Source organism: Falco rusticolus, chromosome 1, assembly GCF_015220075.1.
Source record: "Falco rusticolus isolate bFalRus1 chromosome 1, bFalRus1.pri, whole genome shotgun sequence".
In the NCBI taxonomy this organism is placed as follows: Eukaryota; Metazoa; Chordata; class Aves; order Falconiformes; family Falconidae; genus Falco; species Falco rusticolus.
Genome location: NC_051187.1, coordinates 10,729,301 through 10,752,571, shown reverse-complemented (window position 1 = coordinate 10,752,571; position 23,271 = coordinate 10,729,301). Strand labels below are relative to the sequence as shown.

At 43.9% G+C, this 23,271-nt stretch overlaps 1 protein-coding gene across 3 annotated transcripts; it reads right to left on the bottom strand.

The window, feature by feature from the left end:
• Positions 1–2,634: 2,634 nt before the first annotated feature.
• Positions 2,635–22,950, bottom strand: CFAP52 (cilia and flagella associated protein 52). 3 transcript variants are annotated; one of them, XM_037409541.1, is made up of 14 exons: positions 22,887–22,950; positions 21,727–21,926; positions 20,850–20,986; positions 20,092–20,220; positions 18,969–19,068; positions 18,387–18,503; positions 11,281–11,381; positions 10,154–10,324; positions 8,133–8,281; positions 7,328–7,473; positions 5,046–5,197; positions 4,318–4,420; positions 4,039–4,150; positions 2,635–3,230 (listed from the first exon to the last, which is right to left on the bottom strand). In XM_037409541.1, the coding sequence occupies exons 1-14, from the start codon at positions 22,942–22,944 to the stop codon at positions 3,055–3,057; spliced, it is 1,851 nt and encodes a 616-aa protein (XP_037265438.1). In that variant the 5' UTR covers positions 22,945–22,950; the 3' UTR covers positions 2,635–3,054. The 3 variants fall into 3 exon arrangements, with proteins under 3 accessions (XP_037265438.1, XP_037265448.1, XP_037265458.1); XM_037409551.1 differs by lacking the exon at positions 20,092–20,220; XM_037409561.1 differs by lacking the exon at positions 4,039–4,150 and having other exon boundaries at positions 3,087–3,230.
• Positions 22,951–23,271: the final 321 nt, after the last annotated feature.

The following is a 23,271-nucleotide window of genomic DNA, read 5'->3' as shown; positions in this document are numbered from 1 at the left end:
CCTCCCACAGGCCCACAGGGACCAGAATTTAACTCCACTTTAACATCGCTGGCATCCATCAACACAGCTTAAGGGAGCTTGGTGCCACCGTGGCGCCCACGCATTTCTGTCCTGCCCCTGGCTGCTCCTCCTGCTGATGAGAATTCAGTAGATGCAGGGGCAGAGATGTCGGGAGTGTATGCAACAGGTATGCAAACATGCCTTCTGCTAGCGACACCCCTTTGCTTTTGCTGATACGACAGGATGGACATCAGCTCCCTTTGCCTTGGCAAGAGCGGGCCACTGACCCTCCCCAGCGCTTTATGGTAATTGCACAGTCATTACAGCCGATGCCATGCACGAGTGTTACAAATCTCCACTATTAACCGGGCCGTTCTTCATCACTAATGATAGCGTAATGAACACATTCATGCTGTAAAATACAATGTGCCTGCCGTCAGGCAAATGCATAATGGGGAAATTTGTGACTGTGGTTCGTGTGTTCCAAACACAACCTGACTTCTGGCAGAAGAGCAGCACAGGTTGCTCTGCATCTCTGCTTCTTGCCATTATTCATGTAGGTCACATCCATTTGTAAAGCTCCGGGGGCTCCCTGGGGACCCCGGCTGTGCTGGTGAGGAGCATGTATGGCTCTTAGCACTTGTGTGAGATGTGCCGGGAGGGGCAAGGTTGCGCTGGGGGAACAAGCGCTGCCAAGCTGCTGCATGGCTGAGCACTGCCGGGAAAGCAGACGAGCTTGTCAGCGCCTGGCTCAGCCACGGGGATCCATCTTTTCCAAATGCACTAACAGACTGAAAGGTCACACAGCTCCTTGCAGTCACAGCCTGAGTGGTTATCGCCTCTATTTCCTATACAGTAGTGCCCCAAATCATCTACCCCGACAGCATCAAGGATGTGAGGGCACAGCTTTGTGCACGGACGCTAGGGTGGGGGGCCTAACACAGCGCAGTGTGCACACTGGGCCATAGGACGGGAGATGCTGCAGCGCACTGCCCACCACCCTGCGCCCTGACCAACATCGGCCAGCTGTGCTGGAGCACGTGAATTCAGCCAGTGTCCATGCTTAAAATTTGGGCTGGTTTCAATAAAGTGATGCTGCTTCACACTGCAAAGGAAGACGGGCAGGACACAACTTCTCCAAAGATTCTGCACTCTCAGTTTTCAAGTCTGTAAGGTGACAAGACACAGAGCCTGAGCCTTCTGGCTGGCTGTCACAAACAGCAAGTGTGGTTTACCAGCCTTTACTCTCCCCGTGCCAGCTCCTGTCCTGCACAGAGTCAGCGGGTGATGGTGGCCAGGTGAGTCAGGAAAGTCTGTCTCACTTTGCTGCCTCTGAGCCACAAAGAACCAGCTAGTGAGGACGAGTGTGCAGGGGTTGGTCTTTATACCCCTGGACAGCCACACCAGAACAGGACTTTGGCTCCCTGACGGGTACGTGGATCCTCCTCCCCTAATGACAGGTCTGGCAAGATCTGATGGGAATGGAATTGCTTTGCCCATGTGGGACTCAGCCGGACAGTTACCTACATCTCAAAACCCCGCACCTCTACATCAAAAACCCGGAGAGCACGGGGAGCTGGTGGTGACATGGGTCTTCAGGACTGTCTGCTTAGCTCTTACTTCTGTTTTGATTCCCCTAGCACAAGCACAAATGTTTTGCCTGTCTGTCCCACATTCCAGTGGTTTGATCCTGGCTTCCAAACCACAGCAAGCATTGCTGCAGAGCTTGTAAAACCTGCTGGAGTGTTTATCGCTGCAGAGCATCAAGTCTTGACTCCAAAGAGGAAGGAATGACTTAATTCTTTTGCTAAAGACTCCATCAATAAGGGCAGCGAGATATGAGCCAGAAGGAATATGACTTGCACAGTGTTTGATGGACAACACAGGTGCACAGATACCCTCCGAGCCAGTCCAAAAGGATCCACCCTTGTTGTGCTACAAGCAGTAAACATTTTTAGTGGCATATAAAGAATAATAAGCAGTCATACCTTTAAATTCCTATCCCCCGTTGCCTACCAGAACAGCTAATACTATCAATACTGGCATGACAGTATCTAACTGACAGTGCCTTTAAATCATCATCATCTTCGTTAACTAAAACGTCTGTAAGCCTTAATATTACAGAATGCAACATTTTGCTAACATTTTAATTCATGACAGTATTCTCACAGACCTTCAATGCCTGCAAAAGTAGTACTTACTTCACTTGAATCAGTTCACAGGCTGGCTGTCTACCCTGATCTTTAAACAAATAGTATCTTGAGAGCTGTTGGTTTTAATACTAGATATGATACCAGGTACTCATTCTCAGACTAAATATATATTTCATGCAAATTTGGAGCCCGTTTGCAAAATTAGGCCAATGACCAGGAATGCGAATGTGTCTAGCTGGAAACATCCAGGCATTCTATAGAAATGACTGCACTCTCACTCTTGACAACCAGAAAACTCTCTCTGAAGAGAGTTTTAAATTGGACAGTGCAAATGAAGAAGCCCCGACATCCTTGTATTCCTTTGAGAACACGGATTTAGAAGCTTGATTCAAAAGAACTTCCAGTTAAATGCCTGAGTTGGAGCTGAGGGTTTTTTCCTTAATCAGGACCAGACAAATTAAAATGAACACAGAAGACTGAATTTTCACAACAAGTTATTCATTAAAGGAAGGGACAGAAGGGGGTAGGGAAGAGAAAGAGAGACCATGTGAAAACAAGACAGCCCACAAAAATGAGCAGACATACAAGTAAGACTGTCAGGAAAGGTGGCAGTAACAACATGCAAGCGTTACAACAACAGCCAAGATGATTTTCAGAAGTGACGAATCCTTTCACACCAATCTAAAAGTAACAACAAATTCTTAGCCCCCCTGAAAAAATCAGACCTATTTATTCAGTGCTAGAAAGGATAGCTGAAGGATCTGGTAAATGCATACCAGAAAGTATAAAAATAGTATCTCTTCTAATAGAACAAATGCTTTAAAGCAACCTCAACTGTAAAAGAAAAGGATCGCTAGGACTGGCCGAGGAAGCAACAGCCTAGGAGTTCCTGTGCCAGCTGTTAATGCAAGTCTGGGAATTTCCAGAGGAAGATGGCACCATCTGCACTCACACTCACAATGTACTTGTTCCCGGGGCAGATCTTGAGACGGGTGATGTGGCCGCTATGGCCCACGCCAACATGAGTCACTGCACCCTCGTTATAGTCCCACAGTTTCACCAGATGGTCATCACCTCCTGCATTGGGCACAAAGGAAGAACAAACGGTTACACGGAGCTCTGCTGCCTTCTGTTCCCAGATCACAGGCAACGGAATACTTAGGGATCGATTTGATTTAGGAAGGGTGGGATACATTGTCTTGGCATTACAGCAAAAACTACTTTTCAGCTGAAGTAGAGTCTGTGAGCACAGTGCTCAGGACCTACACCAGCAGATCCCAGCGAGCTATGGCCAATTGGGACCAATCATATGGAGGGGCCTTCAAAATGCTCTGAACCAGCACCCACTTACCAGATTAATCTAAAAGAACTGGTGCTGACACCAAATCCGTGGTTTTTAACTATAATCAGTACACGCAAAACCATGGCTACTCTGTGCTAGTGCTAGGCTCCCAGAAGAGATGTCACAACGGTGGGAAACATGTGAGCCTGAGGCTGGATGAAGCCTGAAGTCATGCCCACATGTAAACCGACGGAGACTGCCAGGCTTCTGGAGTAGGACACTTGGAAGAAATCATTCAAGTGCACGGTGCACACCACTGAACTAAATGAGGAACAGGGCAAGATGAAACCCTGTACTCCCCTAGAGACGCCTGAACCTTGTCTTCACCTTTACATTACATCTTGCAAGACTGAACCATAGTATCTTCCAAGTCTGAACCACAGCCTTTTTCTAAGTATTTTTCTTCAGTTATTAGTTTTATTTTCCCCTTTAGCTGACCCCTTCTTTTAGTTTTTCTTTCTTTACTGAGATCCTTGGTTCATTGCCTCTTTCTTCCTGGTCTTAAAATGACCTCCTCTTTTCTAGTTTTATCCAGCCACTCACCTGTGACAAAGTATGCCCCATCTGATGTGATGTCCATTCCATTGATGGAACCTGATACAGACCCTTCCACTTCTCTGATTGCAGAGCCATCAAACACTTCCCAGTATCCAATCTAGAGAGCAAAGGAGGGCTCAGCTGTGCATGAGCAGCACACAGACTTCAGTACTGCTCTGTAACACAGCCTTCTGTGGCTGTACAGGAGTTTTACCATGTAACTAGTGCCAGACTTAGTGTTTGGAATTGCTGCAAACATAATACCTGCCGTTTAGCTTAGCTTACCCTTCTGTCTGTTCCACTGGTGATTATCTGGTACTCTTCAGGATGGTAACACACACATTTGAACAATGTGTTGGCTAGAATCATTTGTCTTCTTATAAAACGCCTGCAAAACATCCCCAAAACAGGATAAAATGATAGGGTCAAAATCCAGACTTTGACTGCCTGAATTATTCCTGCCTCTGCTGTACATCAGATCTCTCCACGTAGATATTTTCAGGTATTGGTCTGAGTTCAGGGTTTCATGAAAGGTCATCAATTTGGTTCCTCATCACAGCTGCCTTCTAAGACTTTTGATCTGCTGCCATAAAAAATGATTTTTTTTAATCCAGAATGCTTTCTGGGTGCTATTCACTATGGAAAAACTTCCTTATCTTTACCACAACACAGAAGGTCTGCAGATCTGCAATACCTTGACAAGAGTCATGAAGTGCTTGGAAAATGGAGCTAGTGGGAAACTTAGGAAATCACCTGCTCCATCCCCTTGGCAATGCATGATCCAGTGAAAGAAAACAACTTGAGACAAATGTTTGTCTAAACTTTTCTGAGTAGTTTCTAGCATCGGGAGGTTCTGCATTTCCTGATTTGATTGTTCCTTCTAGTAATTTTTGTTTCTTAATGCTCTTTTTCCCCTCCTCCTCATAATGCGGTGTCCCAAATAGGGCACAGTGACCCAACAGAGACATTACCAGTACTCTTAAATGCCTTGCAATACTTATCTGTCTCCTTACACTAAATCCCAGATGATGCATGTTCCATCCAGGCTGGCTGTGACACACTCTCGGTCGTCCTTCTTAACTTTAATGCAGGACACAGCAGACACATGCTCCTTCAGAACTTCTCCCAGTTTGTGAGTCCTTTCACCAATCTCCCAGACCCTCACCTGAAAATCAGCAACAAGCATCTGCTCTTGTACCACCTGGTCCTGAATGAGCTCAGGGATGCCTAAGGCTTTCCTGAACTCCTTTCTTATAACACATACAGCAACTCAATCTCAACAGACTGTCTCTATTTTCCTGTAGGTTATTCACACAGCTGACTCGTAAACCAGAACTGAATTCTTGAGAGTGTAATCCACTTGGTTCAGGAATTCCTGACCATTAAACCCAGACTTTGTTTTTGCCAAGTTCCCACTCTCCCATGTTTCAGTTTACTCATCTCTTAATCAGGAAAAAATATCTAGTCCATGATATAGCTCCAGCGGTGCTTTAAAGATCAAAGAGCAAGGCTTCTGAAATGGAATATAAAAAAGCTACCTGCTATTTGTGCTACACATAATGGCAGTAAGTAAATACAGAACAGCTCCTCAAATCTTTGACGTGAAATATGTGTCTGAAAGCACCTCTTTTCCCAGTGGTGGTAACAGCAAAAATCTTTCTGCTTTGAGGACTTGATCCTTCACACCTTGCATCTACTGTCCCATTAGTGCCAAACTGCATGGTGTCTATTCGCTTATACATTCCCCTAATGTCAAAACCTAGTGAAAACTTAGAAATTTAGACACTGACATCAAAAGCAGAGAGCTGACCTTCCATGTTCTCAAGTCTGATGCTGACTGGATCTGGATGTCCAATTCCCACTTGCTAAATGATCAGAGTACCCAGAACCCTTAAGTAACCCTGAAAGTCACAGCTTCCAGATGACTGATCTGGACAGAACCATTAGCATTTCAGAACACCTTTTTTGTGTTCTGAATGAATACTGCAGGTGCTCCCCTGCAGTTCTCATTTCTAGTTAACCAACCTTTAGCTTTAATTCTGTCTCAGCTGCCTTTTTCAATTCAGAGATGAACTAACCAGAGCTTGTGCCATTCTGCGTGTGCTGATAACAGAACAGAATCTAGGTCCTCTGTCTTCTGCATCCTTTAGCGCTAATCACCCAAAATACTTAACTGTTCGTTTATCAGTGAAGGGCTGAAGTGGCTCATCATCTCTAATGTCTTTATGCAGCAAGACAAGGCAGTGCTGCTGTTACTGCTCTACAGGAGAGCTGAGGTGCAGAACGATTCAGAAAGATGGTTCAATGATTAGGACATTAGCCTGAGATTTGGAAGACCTAAGTTCAATTTTTCACTCTTCAAGACTTCCCATGCCATCTCCAGCGGGGCACACGGAACACTTTCAGGGTACAAAAACAAAGTACAGAGCAGTTAAATCACAGTCAGGAATCCACTCACAATTAAATGTCTTGTTCTGAGTGCTCACCAGACTGCAGAGAGGAAGTCCGAAACAAGACAAAAAACTGAACATGAGCCTTCCAAGTCTAATTATTTATTTTTAATATAAATAACACCCCTGCATTTAAATTACTTAAACATTAGGAGTGTCACTTTTACAGACTGTATATGAAGTGTATGAAAGAGCCAAAGTACGTGGTGTTTGTTTTGTATGGCTGGAAGAATACTGTTGAACTGCACAGGTATAATGCCTACAACATGTTTTCTGATATTTACTGTTATTTGTATTGGAACGTTTCCATAACTGTATTAGAAATGGAGTTATTATTAAAGTCTTCTCTTAACACCATCACCTAAAGCAGACAGAACCATCCCAGAAAACTAGGAAGTTCCCCCATAAACGCTATAGCAATATCAAGTGAACTTTGTGCTACTAAATGAATTCATACAGGTCAATCAGGACAGTACCAGGACGTCCAGAGCAATGACAGAAATAAAATCTGTGCTAGAGCAGTTAGATGGAGGCTTGCAAACAATGACTAATGCAGATAAGCCAAATATAGGGGAAAGACAAATGAACAAAAAGGATTAAGAGCATATTCTGCGTTAGAAGGATTTCCAAGACTACCATGCCAGAAGAAATAGGGGCATTGTTTTACATTGTGTCCTCTGAGAACAAGAGATTTGCATATATCAAAAGATAGTATTTTCGAACTCAGTCCTTTGCACAAGCGAAAGCTAAGAATAGCTCACTTTCTGACTAAGCAGTTACAGACGATGGGCAGGCCCTGTGATGCAAAGCACAAAGCTGCTCTGGGTTTTTTAAGCAAAAATTACCTGCCCTTCACCTCCTCCACTAATGATCCGTTTACAGTCACTTGTAGCAGCAATTGCTGTCACTCCCAAGCTATGGGCATTGTTAATCACATACATTAGCCGTCCGGTCTCTGGCATGAAGGCACGGATTTTCCCATCATTCCAAGCTGATGAATATAAAGAAACAGATTACCCAGGCACACAGACTCTCCTCCTATTATTGTCTCACTTTCCTTTCCAAATGAGCCATTTTTATTAAGTTCCTGTATAAGGCCCACCCTGTTAGATCACCAGTATACATGTGGAAACCACTGCACTGTAGATGAGACCTATAGTCCCAAATAAACTATTAATATTTAATTCCTTTTTGATTCTGGCTATGAACAAATTGATTTGGTAACAATGGGGGGACTGCATCGCTGCTCTAGGACTGCAGGAGTTCCTGTGTAAGCAATTTGCATACGGTAATGGGTGGCAGCTTTATGCAAATGCTGCTTTACGTACTTCACAGGTTAAGCTGTTGCATACAACAGGTTAATATTTTAGAATTAGGTCTTTTGAACACGACTACATGCTGAATTGCTGGAATTCACATCCAAAGCAAGATCTCCAAACTTTGCCTTCCATGTACACTGTAACTACAGCACCAGGATACTGGGGGCTGCGAGCAAAGTTCATCGGACCAGCTGCAAGCAAAGAGGCCTTTGAGTCAAGCAATGAACTGATATTAAACCCATTCCCAATTTAATCCTCTCTTCATTCTAACATACTGATGTTTATTACATTTGGCAATACTTGAAGACATGAGTCTGGACTGACAAGTTACCTGAAATGATGCTCTTGCCATCCCTCATAAAATCTACAGCATGGCAGGTCACGTTGGGGATGACGATTCGTAGGAGCTCCCTGTTTTCTGGGGTGTGCCACACTCGAATATCGTTTTTGGAGCAGGTAGCAAACAAGTCAGAAGTTCCCCTGGAAAATTCAGAGATAAGAGATAATGAGGAGGGGCATACAGAAAATGCTTCTTTCTTTTGTCAGATATTAAATCATTCTTCAAAGCTCAGCTGCTTCTAGCGTGCAACTGTAATCTTCCTAATAGGGATCACCATGGTTAAGACAAAGGCCTTTTTTGTAGGATCACTTTTCTCACATAAAATTCCTCTGGCCTGGTTCCTACTGAAAGATTCATTTTAAGGAACATTTAAAGAGAAACTAAAATGATTCTTTCTACTTTTTGGAAGTTGTGACATTTATTTCCCATATTCAATCTCTAAACAATGTTATGTGTTGTATATAAGAGACACAAAAGAGGGTGTAGAGGTGCTCACTGCCCAGATTTAACATCATGGACCCACAGCAGCCTCATATTGTAAAGATGTCATTTTTTATCTTGCTTACTGGATGATTTCTATTCAACATTGCTGAAGGCAATAAAAACGACAGCAAAAGCCTGTTTGTAATATACTTGTTGTACATGTTTGAATAAAAAAAGACCTGCAGCATTTCAAAAGCTATGGGACTGAATGCTTTGAAATAAGCTCTAAACCATACATCCTAGGGATATGACAGAAAGTGAAATCTAGCAAGGTACCACAAGCTTTTGTTCAACATCACCATCAACGCCCAGCAAGATGAACCAGGACAGAAAGAACCTGGCACAACAAAAGTGTGGCCCCTTTCAGGCCCAGCTTGCACGGGTGCTTTATAAAGCACGGTAACATCAGTAATTCAAGTATTCTAAAATAAGCCAGAACGGGGAAATTAAGCCTGTATTTCCCAGTCAGTGACATGCTCTGTTCAAAAGCAGTGAACAGATAAAAAGTTTAAACATACATGCAAAAATGCAGTCCTGTAGTCCTTACAATCAGCACTAAATTCAGCTCATCCAGATACCTCTGTGACACAGATGCACCAGTCAGGTATATCAGCGTCAGAATTACCCTAAGCTCTAATGATTTACTCATTAAATTACAAGGATGTGGATTTTTCAGGCTGGTGACAAACAGACAGGAGGGCATCTTGCATTGTGCACTTTGCTGTACCCTGGTAAGATTTGATCCTTTGTGCTGCATCAAGAAACGATGCAGTAACAACATGGCAAAAATAAAAACTTTAATTGGGATCAACCTCCCGTTCTCTATTTGGAGAGGAAACAACCAATCCATTGTGTGTTGTTTTTGTTTTTTTTAAATAAAGTGTCACGATCCTGCAATACAGGCAGAGGGAATGTTGGCTGTCCATGAGACAAAAGCAGACAGAAGACACACTGGAATACCCAGCATCTCTTGTCACAAGCCTAGAATTTATTATAACACGTCATATTGTCAAACACGAAAATCTAAGTGAGGCTGAGAGACCCAAAAAGCCTCTTTAAACAGCTCTATTTTTTAGTCAGGTTTCAGCTGATGTTACAGGTGGGTAGTAAAGGAGACACCTCTACAAATTCTAGCTGCGACAGGATACACAAGAGCAGACTTTCAGTATTCACACTGCTGGCAGACTAAGAGACCCAAGTCTCACAGCACCAGCCCTTGTAGAAAAGGGGGAGGTTGCTATTTCTGCCATTACCCAAACATAAATAATTGTTTCTTTTTATTTAGAATTCTTTCTGTTGATCAGTGATTTTTCCAACTCTCAAATTGAACTGCTGCCTTCTGCCTTCGAGCAGCGCTCATTGTCACCCTTGCATTCAGTGGTAGGTTACAGTATAAATCATCCTGTAAGGATGCTAACAGGCTTTGGGTTCCTGTTGGGTAAAAGGTGTGCACATAGGTATTCTGACCTTACTTGCAGCTTACTCAAACTTCTTTGCTGGCCAAAAGCATCCCAGCCAGTTATACTTACACAGGAAAAACAATGTCGTGGACAGCTTCGTTATGACAGGCAGCAATCAGCTCCTCTTTAAATGCAGTGTAATTGATTCGATAAATCTGGCATGCATTTGTCCCTACAAAGAACTGGTGATCCTGATCTCTACATGTCAGGGAAGTGACAGCACCTTGAACTTGAATTTTCCTGTTAAGAGAAAGCAGAGGTTTGGCCTGACATTGACCTTGATGTACTAGTTTCCAGTTTCCCTTTTCCCCGACTTCCTCTAGTCTCGACTTCCCTGCTTCCCCAAAAAGCAGCACATTCGGCTGCGGTATCAACGTGAAAGAACGTGGTCAGGACTAACATTTCATTCCCAGCCACATGTTAATACTTCAGATGATCTTGCCTGTCCCACCTGCTACTCTGCCAGGGCATGCAAAGGCAATACTTTGGAGACTTTGTTTTCTGGACCAGGGCCTAAGGTAACAGCATCTTTGTTGATATTCTTGCTCAAGTGCACTTAAATATCCCATATTCAAGAAGATTTCCAGACAGTTTAGATCTTCTGGGAACAGTTCAAATTTTACATTGCGGAACTGTATGCTTAAGTTGGCTACTTAAACAATGCAAAATGAACAGCTGCAAGCCCAATTTTCAAATCACATAAGGGGAAATGGCACCTGCGGCTATTCTGTATGCAGAAAAAAAGCCTTGCACATACTCCAGCACTTCCAGATATGTGCCTATAAAATTAGCGGAGCCCTCCTTTGCAACCCCATGCCCTCCAACAAACCCTTTTTTTAGACAGCAAATACTATTCTTTCTCAGCTGGCATAAATGAGCATGATTTTACTGACTTCAATGGACCTGTCTCACTTTGCATCAATTTAGGATCTGACTCCTAATGCCCAAAAGGAAACAACGGTCATTTCAAATTAACAAGTAGTAGGGCAATTCACTTCTGTGCAAATGCACGCAGTAATTTTCAGTCTGCTTCAACTTCATTAGGCTGGAACCACACTGTCTATTTTGTCTGCAGGACTGAAAAACTGAGATTTATTTGGGTTATGCCTTTATGTAGAAATTACTGGGTTTTATACTGTAACCCTCTGGGGGAAGTGTCACCTCTACCCTCCTGAATCTCCCATCTGCAAACTCACTTCATTACTTTGTAGTTTGAGCCTTTACAGAGAGCTACAATCCCTCCTCCGGTGCCGACTATTAATTCTCCTGTCTTCAGCAAAAGCAAAGCTGTGACTCCCTAGGAGAAAACAGGATTAAAACCACAATTGGATGGAGGCAGAGGCTCCTTTTATTGCTGCAGCCATGCTGAATAGCACAACAGTCCCCATCATGTTCCCAACGGTGGTTCTTACATCACTCAGATATGGCTTTATCAGCATTCTTTGACTGCCCTAGGCTAAAGAGTGACTCTACAGAGGGAGAAGGGTGAAAAACAGTTATTAATTACACGTATATATGAACTACTACAATATGAGGAGCAAGTAAATAGCATCATCATGGATCCTTCAGAGCAGCTGGGACCACATATGAGCCTACATAATCTTAGCTCATTCCAGTAAGCAACACCACACACACACACATTTTGGATTAGTGCCTCTGTTTTTCCTTCCACTAGTTCTTTGTCTGTCACACACGGAGACAACAGAGGATGCAACTCAGCCTAAGTGTCCTTTCCTACAGCTGATTTTAGGTCAGACCTGCTTCCCAGGCCTCTCACCCTGTCTGAAAGATGCAGTCCCATCTCCCACCTATTAGTAACAAACCACATTTGCCACAGAAAAGCTTTGAAAATTATCAACATGGGTTTCGCTATTTACTAAGATGAGTAGATCAACAGGAGGCCAGCCATTAGAAAAAGGAGAAAAGGTTTTCCAAAGATAAAGTACCAGACTACAGCAAAGAAGCCAAACAAAACCTGCAAACAAAACCAGTCCTTAGCCTTGCCACAAGATTTCAAGTATAAGAGTCAGTCCCTACTTCCATTCTGCCACCTGTGAAGTAATATTACTCTTCTCTACACAAGACAAGAGTAATTCTTGAAAACCTGAGAGATCCCAAAACAGGTTGCAAGAGGGGTGAAACTATTCTGTGGGGTTAAATCCTGGTATTCTTACTCAGAAAAACATCCCTACTAGCTTGAGGGTACATACACATGAGTGAAATCAAAAGGAAAAAAAAGAAGGAAATAAAGGAGCTTTATGTCATCAAAACTTGGACTGAAAACTAAGCTCTGTCACGAAGCAAGTACATACAAAAGGCACAGGCCAGCTGGTAGCAGCTCCAGGCTCCCCATGACCTGCAAGGAATCTGTTGAGCTTGACATTTCAAGTTGCAATATAGACCCCAGCAACATTTGCACTACCTAGGTTAATTAGCAGTACTGCCAACTGTTGTGATAGTACCAGCAGTTTCACAATATTAGATTTTTTTTTTCTTGAAGTCCGAGCTCATAGAGCCATTATGTGAAAACAACAACTTCTGTTTAGTGGAGTTTTTTTCTGGGAAAAAGAAAACACCTCTAGCGTTTAGTGTTGCGAAATGATGAAGTGAATTCTCAAGAATAACAACCAAGAGGCAAATCAGAATAATTCTGCATTTATTCTTTAGGAAGAAATCACTGTCATGTGCTTGGCTTGTGATTTTTTACCAAATACAAGTGTCAGCACTTTATGATAAAAGTTTGACATCTAAGCAGCACCACCCAGCATTCCTGTTCTTTTCAAGCATTAATCTCACCTAACCCCAGTAAATTTTCAGGATTAAATACTTTCAGAGTGTTTAAAAGAATGAAAGCCAGAAAGCATTGATCTTCTGTGTGGAAAGGACTGAAGGTCTAAAGAAGGTAAGAGAGGAAGTGAAGAAGGAAAATAAAACAAAATGGACATTTGAGCTATTTAGACCTGGATGTTGCAAAAGCCACAGACAAGTTCTGATGAATTTGGAAAAATTACTTTGATTATCCAACCAACCAGAGGCAATTGATTGTTTTTAAAGTCTTGCTTAAACTCTTTGAAGGAAAAAAAGAAATCACCAGTATACATAACAGCATTCCAGTGCTGTCATTACAAGCAGCCTTGCATCTACCTACACATCAGCTTAAGGACTATTTAACTACAGAATCAAATAAATCTGGATTGCAGAAAAAAAAATATGAAATTTTTTTCCTGATTTGTAATTTAATTGCACTGGATTTCTCCATTAGTCTTTCTCAACCAGTAGCACATCCAGTCTCCTGTAGTATCAGGACTGATCACTGTGATAAACACAACCTCCAGAGAGGATTTTACGCCATACTATCACAACACTACCAGGCAGGAAGCCAGCTTTCATGCAAATATTCTTAGCAAACGCACAAGAAGAAAGGGATTCTTTTCAATTAGAAATACGATCCACAGACAGAACTGTTTCTGAACAATGTTTTTAAAAATTTCCTATGAGGTGTTGGCAGCATTTTGCGAGTCCTCTGTTATCACAGGCCCATGAACTGTCTTTTGATCTACTGTTTTGCCATTTTTCCTGTAAAAGACTTCCACCTCAAATGCCCTTTGTGTTTAGCATTATGGCAGGTGGTGGTATTGGAAATCAAACCTAGGACTACATAGTTTATCTGATTACAGCTCCCTGCTACTTGCTAATAAATATTTTGCAGCACTGCCAAGACTGCTTTGCTTTTTCTGAGGTATTTTCTTCAGTTCTTCAATTTGAGAGGGAAGCAGGTACTAATAAGACAGACACCCCCCTACTCCCAACCTTACAGTGGCCAGGCTCTCAAAATCATCAGTTTGATTTCAACCCTAACCTGATAATTGTGCTTCTTTCTTGTCCAGTCTGTTCTTTGAATCACTAAGAGTAAACCAACAGCTTTATAAGCTGCACTTTTTATTCATGGAGTCAAGCAGTTCACATTAACAATGCAATGAATACTCTAGTTCTACGTGCTGCCAGACTTCTGGTAGACGAAATGCAGAGTCTAATGTAGGAGGTTAAAAATATCACCATTCATTATTTACTTCTTACAAAAAGAAACCACTGCTTTGAAGTATGATTATAAATAAACGTAACAGCCAAAATCCAGCCTGCCCATTCCCTTCCCTGCAGGGATATTTGCCCTTTATCCCATTCTGATCTCTTGTGAAGTTCTTGAGTTCCCTGTGAACTCTTCCAGCGCACCTCCTTTAAATATTTGTATGTTTTGTTTTGTTTTTTACAATGCAAATCAGTCCAACTATGTCTAAAAAAGTATTTGCAATCATACATTCCACTTTGCATCTGAACGGGTGCCTTATAGTGCCTCAAGCCTGCAACGGGGATAAAAATTAATTCCGCTGTTTATTCCAGTATTTATAGACATTACAGAAGTGCACTTAAACTTAATTCCATGTAGACGGAAAACAAGTTGCTTCATCATACCAGTAAACTATTCTGCCACTCCTCTTCAAAACAGAAACAAAGAAATCTTCAGATCATGTCTACATAATAAACACATTCTTATATATATCTAAAGGCAAAGTTCCTTTAAGGTTGACCAAACTTGTTTTCAATAAACATCTTCTCCTCACCCAAGCAGTGCCTAAATTCTTTCTTTAAAGATATGCTCATTGTGGGCTGGCTGTGGATTCCAGGTTTAGAGTCGCATGGTATGCCACTGGCTCATAATGCCCCGGTATGACTGATGAACAAGGTTTTTCAGAGATAGAGGATAATGTTTGTTCATGAATATGCATCTTTTCAGACAGAATTGCAACAAAGTGGTGAAAACTGTTCCACAGGGAGGAGGCCAGGGCAGTTCCACCACTGCAGGCTGTACAGCCAGCCCCCCCGCCAGGGACCGGGGATATGCTGGGTTAGGAAAGGCAGTGCGTGTCCCAAAAGCCCTGCTTTGGTGCCATCGTGCCTACCTTAAACAGCACGGCTCACTACCGAGGCAAGCTGCACCGCACCTCTGCTTTGCACGGCTAGAGAGCAGAGAACTTTTGTTACAGGTACTAATACACGGTACATTTTCAAGAAAGAGACAAAAGATGTCTTGTGAAATACACGCAGCTCTGCAGCAGGGAGGAAAATAGAAATCAACAATTCCCCCAGGGTTAGCAATACGGTGTATCAAATTGTGTAGAAACAAGGAGGTAAATACTTTTGTTTTGATAAATGCTGTGGTTTTGACTTGAAAAAGCATCTGCAAAATACCTCTTCTGGCATTGAAGGCTATGCTACAATCGGAAATTTCTGCCATAAAACATTAGATCCTACGTGTGTTCAGTGAGGACTTGCTGACAGTCTAGTGACAAGGTATTATTTGTATGCAGAGATGTGCAACGGGTGGGTGGAAAGGGAATCACAGTATGGAGCCAGAGAGGGAGAAATGGAAAGTATGAAAGTGAATCTGACAGTAGCCGGAGATAAAAATGTACCAGTACCTTCTTGCAGACTGCAATAATACAGGTTTGCTCTGATGAATTTCCCATTTCAGGCATTTGGAAACTACATTGGTAAGAGGGAGGGAAGAGAGCAGAGAGGAAGAAAGCAAGAGGAGAAGGAGTGATAGGGCTGAACATATGTCTGATTGAAAAGCCTGTCTGAACAGAAATGTCAGTTTTAAGCAACAGGATAAAGGAGGAGATTGGAGGGAGTACTTGTCATTACCACCCAATGTGAATGTCTCCTTTTCTCTCCCTACTCCCAAAATGCTCACTGGAGTATCTTAAGTAGCTCCATTACAACACTAATGAAGTTTAGGTCAGATTAATGCCTACCAGCTCAGGTCTCATCCACAAGGCTGGCAGGCAGCTGTGACAAGATCCACTTCTGGATCTTCTCTCCTCCCTAGCATCTGGTCAGTCTCTCGCATAGCCAAAGGTCCTGTTTCTCTTCAGTTTTTCACTACCAGAAGCAATGTCAGCTGAAGCTCACGATGCTTCAAAGGCCTTTGCCACAAACGGCGGTTCCAATGGATTTGCCTTATGATAAAACCCCTCACAGTACGGATTGGACTGTGGTCAGGCTTTGAGCCTCTGATTTTCTTTAAGAGGCCCTAGGCCCTCTTTCAACCCCCAGACTGCACAGCATCCTGCTAATGACCGTATTTGATCGCTTCTTTAGCAGTGGTGTCAGAAGTGTATTTTTTGTAAATTTTTGTTTCAATTGCATTTGGCACCTTTCCCTCACCCCTGAAGGCAAGGGAGCTCAGGACCTCGTGTGGCTTCAATCAGGTACTCCAGTCAAGGTACACATACCGCTAGATGCAGGACTCCTCAAAGCATGCAAGCATTTAAAAGGGGAGGTGATATTCAATCATCAAGACCTTGGCATAAAAGACAGCAGAGATCAGCCAGGGCGTGGGTCCTATGTGGAAGCAAAACCCTGCAGGATGACTGCTGGAAGACCAGCCTAACAGCAGACAGTACAGGTATAGCCACAAGAGTATGCACCTTCAGCAAACTTATGATTTCGATCAGGAAAAGAAAATACGTATGTTCTTGTCACTTAATATGTACACAGAATTAAATTACTTACATTCTTATAATGCAAGTGGGAAAAATGAGTAATAACTTCTCCAACCTTCTGGAATAGATAAAAATTGAAATATATTTCAAAGAATTCAGAGGCTCCAAGTTATCCCAGAGAAATGGGCATACATTTGTAATGCAAGAAACACTACATTTTGAATGGGCACGTATATGGTTTGTAGCTACATGTGTCGGTACAAGCAAAGTTCAGGAGGTTTAGAGGAACAAGTCCAGAGTAGCTTTTTCTTTGAGGCTGACTGCTGAATTTTTCTTACAGTTCTTGTTAGTCTTGTGTTTGCTCTCAAACAAGATCTGCTTCTTTGTAGGACAGCTCCCCCATGGCATGCCTAATGTTACATTTGGTACTTTCATCTGCATTGTTTCCCCTGCTGCTCACTGATTTTTATGGGTGTTAAGAGAACCACTGAATCGTAGAATGGTTTGAGTTGGAAGGTACCTTTAAAGCCCATCTAGTCAACTGCCTGCCACGAGCAGGGACATCTTCAACTCAATCAGGGTGCTCAGGGACCCGTCCAGCCTGATCTTGAATGTTTCCAGGGATGGAGCATCCATCACCTCTCTGGGCAACCTGTGCCAGTGCCTTGCCACCCTTGTCATAAAAAAACCCCAGCATCCTAAGACAGGCACTTAGTTTTACAATGCAAAATAAAATTTTCTTGCATAAGGCTGAATGTAAAAGAAGCGTTTAAATTCCTTAGGTATCACTCCCTCCACTGGGTGTAACTCAAGAAGCTACACAAAGTTTTTTATAGCAACAAATAAAAAGAAATCAAGAACAAGTGTAGTAGTTGGTGCTGATTGTTTATCATTACATCTCCCTGCATGAAGAATTACTGTACAATGAAAGGCCAAAAGCTCCTTTTTGGGGAGATACTCCAGTCTCAGGATCCTCATATTAAGACCCATGAGTCCCAATTATAGACAAAAAAAGCTCAGTTAAAAGAACTTCGGGGTTATGATCAAGCACTCAGAAGTTAAAAAGCAATAGAATGAATGTACCTTATGCAACCCTGTTTTGTCCCAGTTGCGCATATACATTATAATAAGCTCTTTAACTATATTATCTGTATTACCTTTTCCAGTCAAACCTCTGCCTCATGAGGGGCAGAATCAGAATTTCAAAACAGCAACTTCCTGAAAGGAAGGGGGAGGAATGGTACGTGGAACAAACACAAAAATCTAGGGGGTTGGGGGTTTTTTTAAGAGCAGTTGTTGCATTTTGAAGTTGTTCCAAAATACTCTTCCTGTGGCAAACAGAAAAATTCAGCCCAGGCAATTTAACAAATCTGTAAGCTTTGACTACAGGACCTTATAGCAGTAAGTGTGGGAAAGCCTCTCAAATAAGCACTTCTACCAGTCTTTCTCGTAATGTTCTCTGTCAATGTCTCCCTAAAAAAAGACCCAACTCACTAACTACTCCATCGTTACACTTTTTCCCCACTTTTTATGACCTTTACCAGATTTAGAGTCTGTGGGATGATACATGAGATTCAGGTAAACCCCAAATTCTTAGGCAAATGACACTGAACAAAGCCAAGCTAACGGTCTCAAGACTTCAGGATAAAGCTTGAGACACTTACCAAGACCTAACAGCACAGAAAAAGAGTTAGTCTGTGAATCAGCTTTGTAATGGTTCTCCTGCAGGTTGCCCTACTTACAGTTACTTACAAAGAGGAGGACAAGGAAAAAATTAGACTCACAGAGCTGCTACTCACCGAGCTAAACTTTTCCTTCTGTGGCCCATAGTCAGTCATCAGCCTGTTGTTTGTATTCACTTTCAGGACATCACCAGTTGATGTGCCAACATAAAAACAATTATCATCACCTGTCATCTATAGGAAAGCATTAAAAAAAGAGATCACAGTCCAGATAGTAAGACACTTGTCCCAAGCCTAGCACTAGGCTGCATAAATAGCTTTATTTCAGTGCATTGCCAAGATTTAATCTGAGGGGATACAGCCAATGTTTTCATCCTGTCACAAAGATCCATAACACTGCTGAATGAAAGACACTTTCTAACCAACTCCCAGATAATATTTTGCATCAAAAGTGGGATTCTCTGGGTGCTAGAACCTGTGACTAAAACACATGCTGCTTCTCTTCAGAAGCATTCATAACACTCTTTCTCAGCATAAAGAAACTGTGGGAGACCATCTGCCATGAGCCAACACTTAGTAACTTCACTGCTATCATGCAGTTGCAATTGGCATTTCTAGCATTACTGTATATGTTCGTGGTTTCTCTCTAGGCTGTAGAGAGTTTCTTAGTTTAGCCAAATCATTTTGGCTGAAACTTACCTTAACACATGTGCTCACTCTTCTCAGTTGCCCTGTCTGGCATTCAGTCGGTCGGATTTTCCTATTTGCCAGATCCAGTTCCCATACTCGAATGGTCCCACTACAAGAACGAATATAGTGGGATCAATTTCATATATGCAGAAACATCCAAGTTCTTCACTACTAGAAGAATTTAAAAGCCTTTACAAAGCTACATTATTCTGAATTTTTAATAAGGAGGAAAAGAATAATATCAGAGGCGCCAGAAGTTAAGTCTCTTGTATTTTCTGCTGTCTCTTATGGTAGCTTTTTCCAGGTAAATCAAAAATCTTAAAGGTTCAGCAAAATATATACAAGGATTATGGAAGAGCATGTGACAACATTGACACTTCATTTCTCAAAGAGACATGCACTGTGGAAATCTTAGTTCCTAGAATGGGAAATGAATGGTACGGGACACTTTCAGCTATTTTCCAGCACAATTAAATTGACATCATCGGAGCCAATATAAAACCTTTACACACAGCTGCCCTTACCTTGAACAAAGTGTTAAAATTGCAAAGGCCAGCACTCATAAGTGCAAGTGCAGCCAAGAGCATCTGAAGCCTTCCCTGATTTAAACGGAGTTGCAGGTCCTCAAAATGTTTAAATGCCAGACTAGATACATAGGAGCTGCCACAAATCCATAAGAAATGTGACTTTTTGTACCAACTTTTGTTACAAGCCAGTGACCAATTGCACCTCACATCTGGTGCGGACAGGAGATGATCCCATGACTGGCAAGATATCATTGTTTCTACATTAATTAACCATTGTTCAGAGCCACTCACTGACTGCTTTTCTTGTGTAAACACTGGCAACTAAATATTTTAAATACTGCATGGGGAATGCTGAGTACAAAATCCTGCTATCAGGAACAGAAGTGACGCATGCAGGTCCCTGTGTGCTGCTTTGAAAACATATTGTTATATGTAGAACATGCAGAAATGCCTTAAAGGGACAAGCTGATGGATATTCATGGGTCCATTCAGAGCAAAAAGAAAAAACACAAGCACACAGTTGCTTGAATTTCCTTGTATTGAAGTAAAGGCTCTTTGTAAAAGGAAATAGGTCGATGGGTTCTTTCATCTAAATAAAACCTTACTTTCCAGCAGTAACAAACACCTCGTCTCTGCAGCTGGAGCACACCACGATGGTTGCGTTCCCCGCGCTCCGTGCCGAGGCAGGGCTCCCGCAGATAGCCTCTCTCTTACCAATGTGCCACACAACCACGCTGCAGGAGAAGGAGGGGCTTTAAATAGCTTTGCCTTTTAACATTACATTACTTAAAACCAAAAGCAAGACAAAAACTATTTTCCTGCAGTCTGTTCCCATCAGGGTACACAAGGAAAGTCCTTCTGCAGAGATTTTACCCAAGAAAAGCCTTATCACAAATGTATGGAATTGCAGTTTATGTCCCCTGCTCCCAAAGCAAGAGTATATGTTGCTACTGGATTCCTTCTGTTATGCAAGATGTGAATGATATCTTGGGCCACTCGTAAAATCTGATTTAAAATAACTTTTTATTTAACTCTTACTTATCTGTGTGTCAAAGTAAGCTCTCAGTGAAATCTATACTTCTTCAGGGCATTAAGCCAGGTAACTGTGCAGGCTCCATAAGGCTTCTGGGCGATGACAGCAGCTTAAGAATTAGTTGCTCCCTTCATCTTTCCCTGTACCCTGTGCTCTGCCTGCAGTATCCACCCAGCTTCCCATCAGACAGATCTGGATTATTGAGGAAAGACATCAAGCAGGGTAAAGAATCGGACTGCCAGAAGAGGGAGGAGCAAGCACTCCCTAAGAGCATTCTTCGATGCCCTACAACTTGTCAGAAATTGTGTGCTGAGAAGCAGAAATCGTTACCTGCCATCATCCTGGCCTCCCAGTGACACGAGATAAAGGCTGTTTAGAGAAAACGCTAGTCCTTCAATTCTACCCTTATGAAGTGACAGCCGAGCAAGTAACTCCTTCCTCTGGAAATCCCATAGAATGATGTCTGCCTGCGGTGCAAAGCAGAAGGGGTCAAAGCCAGAGCATTAGATATAACACAGAGCATTAGGCATAAAAACTTTCTCTGGCAGGAAAGCTGTTAGAAGGAGCCCAGCCCAAGGTTAGCTTCTATCCAGCCCAGGGCTCCAAAGACACAAAAATACTTCAGATTAGCTGCTGTAAAAAGCATTATTCCAGCTTACTGGTTGAGTAGCTTCACTTTGTTTCAGAATCAAAACGTACCCTGAGACACTGGGTATTTGACTTAGATTTTAAAATACTGAAAGTGCTAAATGCTTGATTCTATTCAGGTGTCTCAAGGTCTTTTCAAATAGGGAAAAATTTAACCATAAAGAACTTCAAAGGTCTAAAAATGCAGGTAGGTACCTGTCAAAAGCCCTAAGCAGCTCTGGAACTCAGGTACAACTTTAAATACAACTTCTTTATTAATTAACATCTAACAAGATTTAGGCTGCTACATGCACACAACACTGGATAAGAAGGACCTGAGTTAAGGGATGCCTAAATCTAGTTATCCCAATCCTAGGGGAACGCTTAATACTTTACAAAAACATAAAGGCACATCCAGCAATGGACTAGTCACAATTTCCCATTCCCTGCAACATCCTCCCACTATAGGCATTTGTCTTCCAATGAAAGAAAAAATAAATGAAACGTGTTCCCACCTCTGGTGAGCCAACTCCAATTTCCTTGGTCAATACTACACAGTTAAATATAGAGCATCATCTACCTTGAAGCCCATGAAAGTGACTTGTCCAGAAGCAACATACACTCCATTCCTGGATACGACAATGCAGGAAACATTATTGGTGTGGCCGTGCAAGAAAGTCTGTTTCTTACTGCCCAGGTCTTGAATAACTACAGTACATCCCAGGGGATAGAGAACGTGCTCCTTATCAGGGTGGCAGATGAGGCCACAGGGTACATGCCCTGCAAGAGAAAGGAGTGAGAGGGCTGCTGGCTGTTAACAGCTCTGGGGCTGCAGGCAAACTCTCCCCTCCTCAAGCATGTGGTCCCCAGAGCAGGCTGAGCGCTCCCCAACATCTCCACGCCGCTGCCCGTGCCTATCACACTCCCTGAGGGAGGACGGCTTGTTCCCCAGGGCTTATCTCACAAGAAGAGCCACACCAAGAGCTTCCCAGTCGCCCCCAAAGCCGTGCAGCGGAACAACCCTGTGGAAAGCCAAGGGTCACCTTGACGCAGCTGGGATGGTGCTGTGCTGCCCACAGCTCCCAGCAGGCCTGGGTGGCCCAGTGGTAGGGCCACCAGCTCGGTGCTCTCCAGGAGCACCCCCACCAGCCCATATCGTGTGACCTGCCCCAAGAGAGCGCAAACCCACCCATTTCCCAAGGAGGCAGCTGGCCAGAGACACCCCAGCCCCTGCCGCAAGTCACAGGGTGTTACACCAGTATTTTGGGCAACTTGAGTTGGTTTTATTTTGAGATGAAACTCTTCTCATTCCGGTCAGCTGGGTAACTGGAGAAAAACCACTGAAATCCTGCTGTTCTGTCAAACTTTCCCTGCTCTTCACTTTGCATGTGTCTCGGATGTCCGGCATGGGGAGAAGGGGGAGGGGGCGAGGGGAGCAGGAGGGACCCCACGCACCCACTGCCCCCAGCCCACCCCACAGCACCATGGCCCCAGCTGGAACCCACGGCTGCCCCATGGCCTCCCCTCAGCCTGTGTGCTGGCAGCATGTGCCCCACCAGTGCCCCAGGCCCCCCCAGTGCCCCCAGGCCCTCCCAGTGCCCCCAGGCCCACCTCAGTGCCCCCAGGCCCTCCCAGTGCCCCCAGGCCCACCTCCCAGTGCCCGCAGTGCCCCCAGGCCCGCCTCACGGTGTCCCAGCCCCCCGCACGACCGGTGCCCCCCGGCGCCCCCGGCCGCAGTACCGTTGAAGCCGATAGCCGCCCGCAGCTCCAGCCCGCCCGCTCCCGCCTCCGCCGCCATCGCCCGGCGCGGGGCCGCGGCGCCACGGTAACCGCGCCTGCGCCCTGCCGCGCCGCCCGCCCGCCAGGGGGCGCTATGGGACGGCCGCCTCCAGCCCCCGGGCGCTTCGCGCGCCTCCGTGCCGGCCGGCGGCTGCCCGCTACCGGGCCCGGGCGCCGTGAGGCGGGAAGGCCCTTGGTGCCGGGTATGGGCTTGGCTTGGCCTGGCGGCAGCTGGTGGCCACCACTGCTAAGGCGCGGCGCCCCGGGCCCGGGTGCAGGCCCGCACGGTCGGGGACGCCGAGGGGGGAAGGCCGGGCTGCCGCCCCGGGTCCCGGTGCTGCCCTCC